Here is an 8,989-nt window from a genome sequence, read left to right as displayed (position 1 = left end):
AGTGACAGACAGAACAAACGAATGGTCTTCTATTGGATGGCAGGAAGTAAATACAGTAATTAATGTATCCACTTTTTGTGACATTTTTGTTTGTTGGTGTGCCGTGAGATTTTTCAATTGTAAAATATGTTCCTTGTCTCCATAAAGGTCGGAAATCACTGCTCTCGTCAGATCGTGTATTCTAATCAGTCAGGTCAAACCAACGTTACATGATAGGGTGCAAACTTGCTGTAATTAAATGACTTTATTTTTAATTAAATGGCTTCACCCACACCGAACCTTGAGAGCATGATTCGACAGAACTGCGGCATGTTTACGTCCAACCGTTCGTGGTACCGCTAGCCTGCTAGGCTACATAACGTTTTTGTTGCCTGCTTGCGAGCCGTATCGTATTAAAAGTACGTGAACATACCTCAAGCAAGCCTTAAGCGAACGTCCTTCAGCTGTCAGCTTCCAACAGCCACTCCACGTTAACGTCTGCATTTAATTTAGATTGCTGCTTATATTGACGTGTTTCACCGATGATTTAATGAAGCTAGCAGACAATCGGCCAGCTAGCTAGCTAGTGGGGGATTATCCTTAACGTTTTGCCCTTTATGTCTCGAAACTGTTGCTATCCATTTTTATATGTTGCTGACATATAAAAATATGTTTGTTTCAAAACTTTAGCAGTGTCGAAAGTATTGCTGTTGCATTTTTTTGTCTCTTCGACGTAGCATCTTATTTCATGCGTTAAGGCACTGCACAACCGGCGAGCTGAAAACACGTTTAAGACAAACTTAGCAGGAGTTGAGGGCATCACAAAAGTGCTGTTAATGAGCATCACGAGTGTAACTTGTTTCAAAAGCATAAACACTGTAATTCAAGTTTATTCTGCCTTTATATTTCAGAGTTTGGGTTCTGCAATTTTACCAGTATCACCAATTTAGCTTGTTTAAAATAGGTATAGCCTACCTGTAGTTCAAGTGAATTCTGCCTTTTTATTGAAGTATTTTGTCTGTTTTATTATATTTGATTCAAGAAGTCTGCCTTTTTATTTCATATTTCATGTTTGTCATGTTTGTTTATGGTTCATGTATATCAACTGTTTTCAACAGTGCAAAAAGGCTTTTGTAGTACTGGGCTATTTTTTGGTGCGTGAAATAAATTTGAGTTGCTAAAGACTGTCGAAAATGTCGGTTGCGACTTAATGACAAAGTTACATTTTGGCTCCTGAGGCAAAACCGGCCGTAGCTGAAAGTTTGAATATGAAACTTACAGCGACGGTGGTTTATTTCCGCTGACATTTTTTTTTTGTTAGATTTGAAGTGGAGATTTGATAATATTGTGCAATTCGAAGTGATGCTAAGAGTAACAAAAGCGGCCTCTATATATATATATATATATATATATATATATATTTTTTTTTTTAAATATTTTTTTTCATAGGGTCTGTTGAGAAATTAAAAGACGGGGACAAGATATCTAAGTTCTTTCTAAAGAGAGGCAAGTCAGGTAAGGTGGATAGAGAGTGAGTGAATTGTGATCGAATTGCTCGTGCGTGTGAGTATCTGTGAGTGGGTGATTGTGCGTGTGCTTTGTGTGTGTGTGTGAGTGTATAATTGTGTGAGCGGGTTACTCTGCGATAACTGAACATTTGTTGCGGTTGTGTTTTTGTGTACATTGTCTTGTAAACATTGTTAATACACTTTCATCCCCCCCCCCCCCAACAACGATGCTCTCCGATTAATCAAGGAGTGGGGGCATTTTCTTTTTCTTCTTTTTTTTTTTTTTTAACTCCAGGAATAGTAGCTAACATCCCACTTTATACATAGTTGCATAAGGATTTAATAGTGGGTCATCATAATCCTTCATTCAGAAATTATTTATTCACTTATACAAAATAATATATAGATTGTAGTAAACACGTTAACCCCCCCCCCCTCCCCCACCTTAAAATGAATGTACTATTTCAATAAATATTAAACAGCCAATGCATCATGGGGTGAATCTAATTGCGTCCCACGCCATTCAAGAATATACTGTCCTTGAGTTTTTTGTTTGTTTGTTTGTTGTTGTTGTTGTTGTTTTTTCAATAAATAAATGTTGCGCTTTAATGACGTAACAGATTCAAAGTGCGGGCGAAGGTGGGAGACGTTGCCAGTGCGGTGGTGCGATGCTGGTGAACCGGAATAATAGCGAGGCAGTGGCATGCGGTGGCTGGTCGGGAGCTGAGGCAGGGGAAGCCCGGCACACCGAGCGACCGTCCGGCGGAGAAACTGGGCTCCATGACAAGATGCCAACCTTTTCCGTCATGTACAAAGGAGCTGTCATCATTAGCAGGTAAACTAAAGTACTGCTGATCTGACTGAGTACTTTTAGGGATGTACTTTTGATAAACAACTGCATGTTTTGTTCTGTGGTAGCATATATATATATATATATATATATATATATATATATATATATATATATATATATATATGTCTCTTTTCGGAAATGAACAGTGCTTTTGTAGATGCTATTATTTGAGGGGATTTGAGAATAACATGCAAAAACAGCAGCTCGCCTGCTCGTTCTCTCCTCTTCGCTTGAACTCTTCCATCTGTCGTCTCCCCGCACCGCCGCCGCGCGCAACGACAACTGGGTGGATTTACGCGACCTTGTCCGTCAAAGGACCTTTTTTTTTTTTTTTTTTTAGTGGATTAAAACCATGTCTGTTATGTTTGGAACGGTCCGGGAAAGTTGACCGGACGTGGGTTGGAGTCGTTATACATTGAGATTGTTGTAAACTGAGTCTTGATTCCAACCATCACCGAGCTGCTTTAACTCAAATCTGGGGAGTCGTGTACACTATTTTATTTGAGTTGACATATTTAAAAATGTACTGTAGTATATACTAAGTGTCAAACAAACAAACAAAAATCTAGGCTCACATCACCCAAAAATAATTTTTTAAAAAAAAAATCCAATTCATATGTGAGTCTAAACATAAATACTTTTGTATGTTGTTGTTTGTTGGAGTACTTTATTAGTAATATTTTGTGTCTCTATTGTATTTGATTGGTGTTGGTCAATGTGTCATGACCGCACGGCTCTATTTGGAATGCTAATTGCCTAACAAGCAGTAGAAAAGCAGAAATAGAAAAAAATAAGTGAAAAACCTGAAGTAAAATACTAGTAAATTAGAATACAATCAGGAAGCAGGGGCAAAGCTAAGGTGGGGGGGGAGGGGGTCTCTCAGCCACCAGAGACTGAAGTGTGTCGACCTCAATATATATACTGAATATGTTTGTGTGTCTACCTCTAAATATACTTTAGCTTATTTCGGCTTCTCACGCTCATGCTCGTGCAGTGGTAGCTCCCTAACTGCCAAACAACATTTTTCTGTGTGACTGCCAAAAGCATGACGAGGAGAATTATCAATATTTCAGCTGCGGAGTGTTTATATCTAGAAGTCTGATACTCCCACGGCTGGCTGTGAAACAATGAGGCTAATTGAGGACACAATGAAATGGCAAATGAAAATGTATTTCTGTTAAGAAGCATCACTGTCCTTCACATTTAAAAATCAGGAGCAACTTCTAATACAGTGGAACCTTTAAAGTTAAAACAAAATAATAATAATAACCTGAGGTTTAGAATTCAACCCCCCAAAATGTGAGAAATTTTACCAATAGGTTTATTGGTTCTATCAGACTCTGTTGCACGGTCGCCATTGTTGTTGCTTTGTTCCTTGTTACGGAAAGGAAAGTAAAAACGGCTACCGGAAATGGACACTAAATGCAGAGGAAACTCCACCCTGCGGCGTCCTAGCCGATACCAGCCGTAGCGACACCCCCGACTTGGAGGAGAACTGCAGCACCCTTTCAAAACGGCGCACTCGAGTATAAAGGCAAACCGCGTGCAGGATAAAGAAGCCTTAAGTCTCCGTTCAGCAGGCATCAAAGGATGATATGATGTTGATTTATGCAACTTATTACAGAAAAGGACCAGCATTATATTAAACAGGGTTAGGCACAGAGTATTGAGAATCGTTTGCAACCGGGATGCTCTGATTCTCCTGGAATCGTTCAAATGTTCAGATTTTGGTTCAGAATTTTGATGCCCAGTCCTCCGACCCAGAAGAAGAACGTGCCGAAAACTCACGAAGACGAAATGCGCACACCAGCGGCGGAAATTGTACGTGCATCTTGACTGTGTTAAAATAAATGGCCAGCCGCCTCAGTGCAATGCTTGAAATAAGAATATATTGTCAGAAGGAGGTTTCACGATTTGTAGACGCTTATAGGTCATTCGGGTACATCCTGAAATCATCTAAAAAAAAAAATAAATCCAAGTAAATCTGATATAAATATGCTCTACGTGATTAAATCAATCTTATAGCCTTCCTTTATCCTTCCTTTACAACTGCAAAGCAAATTAGCCGTATCATTGTTTGATGCATCACATCAATAGAGATACATTTGAGTTGTATCCACAGATTACAACAAATACAGTAAGAGGAGGGGTGGGACCTTAGCCTACATAACATGAATTCAACGATTTTGCATTATAACATTCAGCATGGTCAGTCAGTGGTTAGGATTATGGTCTCGGTTCCATATGGGTTTAGTGTGTGGTTGCTTGTTGTTTGTGTGGGTTTGCTATGGTAACGCTAATTAAGATTTAAGGGCAGGTTTTTTTTACCTGATTGGTTAATTGGCAACAATAAATTACCATTTTTCTGGGATTGGTCTCTATTTGTCAGCCCTGCAATTGTCCAGGGATGTACCCCCCTCTAACTCAATGTTTTCATGGCTTATGTACTTTGCTACAGTCCACACTGGTAAGAATACAATTAAGAGATATTTCTTTTGATAGTTTTCCTGCAAATGTATTCTTAATGCACTCTTTTGTCCTCTGTTTCTTTATTTTGAACCAGGACACTCATGGGTTCATATGGTGTCGACAGAACTGTTCATTCCATGGACTTTACAGATTGCGAGAATGGCTTGGGTGAGTAGTGACATCAGCGCTTGAAGAGAGTTTGAGAAGAGTTACAACATTTGTTTCAGAAAAAAATATCATTCAGATACAAAAAAAAAAAAAAAAAAAAAAACACACTTGTGAGTCGCACCAGGGGTTTACGTGCCATTCGACTTATCAATTTTTTTGACTTCACTAATTTACAGCGACATTTAGAGCGTGATGTTGACGAGTGGCCATTCATGTTTTTGGCATGAGGAGGACGCTGAGCCCTTTGCAGAACTAGATGAGGATGCTGATTTAAATTTGTCCCCTGAATTGATGGAAATTGTCTTTTTAGAACAGTATTGTCTTGAAATGGTTTCTGCGTGGCAGTTGAAAAGTCCATCACATGTCGGTGGGTTGAAGTGCTTCAGTGGTACAATTTGTACAATTTGTACAAAACTAAGGCTTCCAGTCGGTAGTTTTGTTTTTAAGAAATTTGCCTCCCTTCAGTCTTCACAATGCTGTTTCATCCAATTCTTCCATTTTGGGAGCCGAGCTGTGACATGTGCATCCATAAAATCGGTGTGCCAGGAAATCCTGCACTGATAAAGGTTCCACATTGTATGGAACACAAAATGTAATTAAAATACGTTAATTTTTCGTGATCATTATTTTGTTTGTTATTCATTAATCCTGATTAATGCGATGTGATTAATGGTTAAAGTCGCACCCCTAGTTTTAACGTATGTTCTGTGGAACTGTACTGAAAAAAACATCATCAGCGACTTGTTGACATCGAGTTCGTCTTTCATCACAATGGTGACTCAAAAAATCGGAGGTCATGCACCCCCTTACAAACTACGTCCCAGAGCCAAACAACCACTTCACCACGGTGGCCAAAGCGCTACCCTGTCAAAGCCAAAAGATAAACAGATCTGCAGTGTTAGCACAGATTAGTGTTAGCCAACAGTGTTAACAGCATTAGCTTCTGATAATAATGTTTTATTTTACAAGTGTATTTCGGTGGCTTCTTAGCTGTCATCACAAGTGATAATGCAATGGAATCGCTGTGGGTGCTCGTTTGTTTGTGAGGGGTGATAAGGTTAAATTAGCCAGTGGTGGTCTTCATGCACAGTAAGAAATGATTGCTCTGTGAAGTTGTTGACAAAGTAATGTTTATGTTTGGGTGATGTGAAAACCCATTGTCTCGGGTGCTTGCTTTCTTTCCACACGCTGGGCTCTGCTCCTGCTAGTAGAAGCAGGCAACCGGCCGCAACACTCAAAGCCAAGCCAGGTGAAAGATGCTAAAGGCCAGCAGGAGCTTACCGGTTGAGATCCGGCCCGCTGGTTGTCATTTAACCAGGACCGGACTTGCCACTGGCCCTGCAATATATAGGGAGGGATGAGGACTGGTGCACTGCATGACACAGATCCGAGCCAGTTTCACCATGCAGACACAGTATATTTATGCAGTGTATCACTAGGGTTGGGCATCGTTTGAATTGGAGCGATTCCGGTTCTGATTCCGGTTGCTTAGTTCGATTCCGGTTCCAAACGATTCTCAATTCCGATGCCCAACCCTATGTATCACTGAGACATAAACATATTATAATGGATAATAAACTAGGAGTACTGTGACATGGGTTGAAAAGAGAGGACATACTGTACACCTCAGGGTCCTTGTACATTCTGGTGCATTATTGTAAAATCAAATCATCAATAAGTCATTTATTTTTAAGAATAATACTATAAGATGAGATTAAATTCATGTCAGTCTGTTGGGATCATACTGTAGTTTCAGGCATATTTAGTGTTTAAAAGTCAATTATAAACGTTTTAAAAGCAAAGCTAATTGATTTATCGAGCACATTTGATACTCAAGGTAACGCAGTGTGTGCCTTTCATGATTAAAAACATTTTAAAAAGATGAGAAAAATAAAATAACAAATGTACATTGCAAGAAAGATCATTTAAAAGTGGATATCGTCTAAAATAATCATAAGCATGAGAAAAAATTGTTTTGCACTTAAAAACATTCAAACTTGGCGCTGATTTCCCTTCAGTTGGCAACTTATTCCATTTGTGTGCAGCATAACAGCTAAATGCTAATAGATTTATATGACATTAGCATGTCTTTAATGTATTCAAGACCTAAACCATTTAGTGATTTATAGGCCAGTAACAGAACTTTAAAGTCAATTTTATAGCTAACCGAGAAACCAGTTTAGAGACTTAAGAATTGGAGTAATATTGTCCGATCTTTTTGATCTGGTCAGAACCCGAGCTGCAGCATTCTGAATGAGCTGCAACTGTTTAATGGTCTTTTGGGGGAGTCTAGTCAGAAGACCGCTACAGTAGTCAAGTCTACTTGAGATAAAAGCATAGATGAGTTTTTTTTTTTTTTTTTTCCTGAGGCATCAATATGCCTCAGCAGCCATGTTTGTTAGGGATTTGTTTGTGTCTTTCGTCTTCTGTTTTGTGAAACACTATCCCACCTTTGTGGAGTTCTGTATGAAAATAAATCAACCACATGAGGTGGTTTAATTTTCTGGTATGGCTCTGATGGCTATTTTGTGCGAAGCTACTCATGGAAGTACCCAATAAACTGGATCAGAATCTGCGTGACATGCTCCTGCAATAGTGTGCTGTACTGTATATTGTCAATGATGCCTGCAATAACTACAGGAGAACAAGATTGAAACAAGAACAATTGGGCTGCCTAGTGTTACATTCATTAGCATGGATGCAAGACGGTTCAAGGCTGTAAGGGCTACAGGGCTTTAGTATTTTCAAACCTTTAATACAGGTACATCTCAATAAATGAGACTATGATAGAAAAGCCCATTTATTTTAGTACTCATATACTACATAAATTCATTAAACACTTGGGAAAGTACTTTTCAGAGGGCAAATTAAAATCATTTTCATTGTTTCTTGATTGATTGTTATGCAATATTCTAGTTTCTAGAGATGGTGAATTTGGTGTTATTGTTTGCCGTAAGCTATAATCATAAAACATATACATTAAAAAATATATATGAAATATAGTATTTCACTCTGTGTGTGTAGTGCTTCCATATAATGAGTTTCACTTTCGAAATGAACTACCGAACTAAATCTATTGAGCTGTACCTGTATTGTATGTGGGATTTAAGAACAAAATTGTTCCTAAGAACAATTTGTAAATGAGGCCCAATACATATAGTACTTTTTATTATCATACTGCAGTCATTTAAACAAACAAATGCTGCTAACAAATAACTTTACAATAGGAAGTAATGAGAACATAAGTTCCATTTACCTTCTGCGTTGCGAATGTACTGTATGTATGCAAGTCAGCTGTTGAACATGTCGAATAATGTAAGTACTACTTTTGAAAGGGATTTTCTCTCGAGAGGAGGTATCCCTGCTCAGTATCAGTGTGTTTGCCTGTGAGCCAAAGTAGGTCATGTGTTAAAGCCCTAACCCACTTAACTTAGCTGGGTTAAGAATGCAGAAAGCTGAGTGTTGTTGTTTGTATCTGTACGTCACTTCCATAGCACTACAGTATACGCATGCAGGTTGGGGCTAAGCACCATTTAGTATTCTACTGTAGTTCTAAGGCAGTTCACAATATCTTGTTCAAACTTTTTATTCAAAGCATTTTCCCCAAAAAATCTGAAGTACGAATTGCTCACCAAAGCTATTTGCAACATTTTTAATTTATATGTCTAATGTGGGGCGGCACGGTGACCGACTGGTTAGAGCGTCAGCCTCACAGTTCTGAGGACCCGGGTTCAATCCCCGGCCCCGCCTGTGTGGAGTTTGCATGTTCTCCCGGTGCCTGCGTGGGTTTTCTCCGGGCACTCCAGTTTCCTCCCACATCCCAAAAACATGCGTTAACTGGAGACTCTAAATTGCCCGTAGGTGTGACTTTGAGTGCGAATGGTTGTTTGTTTGTATGTGCCCTGCGATTGGCTGGCAACCAGTTCAGGGTGTACCCCGCCTCCTGCCCGATGACAGCTGGGATAGGCTCCGGCACGCCCGCGACCCTAGTGAGGACAAGCGGCTCAGAAAA

At 39.3% G+C, this 8,989-nt stretch overlaps 1 protein-coding gene across 6 annotated transcripts in view; it reads left to right on the top strand.

The window, feature by feature from the left end:
* Positions 1–2,084: 2,084 nt before the first annotated feature.
* The window catches only part of si:dkeyp-72e1.9 (syntaxin-binding protein 4), a 45,432-nt gene continuing 38,527 nt past the window's right edge, over positions 2,085–8,989 (top strand). For 3 of the 6 annotated variants that reach the window (XR_009770022.1, XM_061699753.1, XM_061699751.1), the window contains exons 1-2: positions 2,087–2,322; positions 4,904–4,977. Coding sequence is in view for 5 of the 6 variants with exons in the window: in XM_061699753.1 (XP_061555737.1) it covers positions 2,156–2,322; positions 4,904–4,977 (241 nt within the window). In the remaining variant the exon portion in view is untranslated. Of the gene's footprint in view, positions 2,323–4,903; positions 4,978–8,989 lie in introns of all 6 variants that reach the window. The other 3 variants (XM_061699752.1, XM_061699754.1, XM_061699755.1) reach the window with 3 other exon arrangements.

The sequence above is a fragment of the Phycodurus eques genome, chromosome 16 (assembly GCF_024500275.1).
Source record: "Phycodurus eques isolate BA_2022a chromosome 16, UOR_Pequ_1.1, whole genome shotgun sequence".
NCBI lineage: Eukaryota > Metazoa > Chordata > Actinopteri > Syngnathiformes > Syngnathidae > Phycodurus > Phycodurus eques.
The sequence above is the reverse complement of the archived record's forward strand: the minus strand, read 5'-3'. Positions and strand labels throughout refer to the sequence as shown.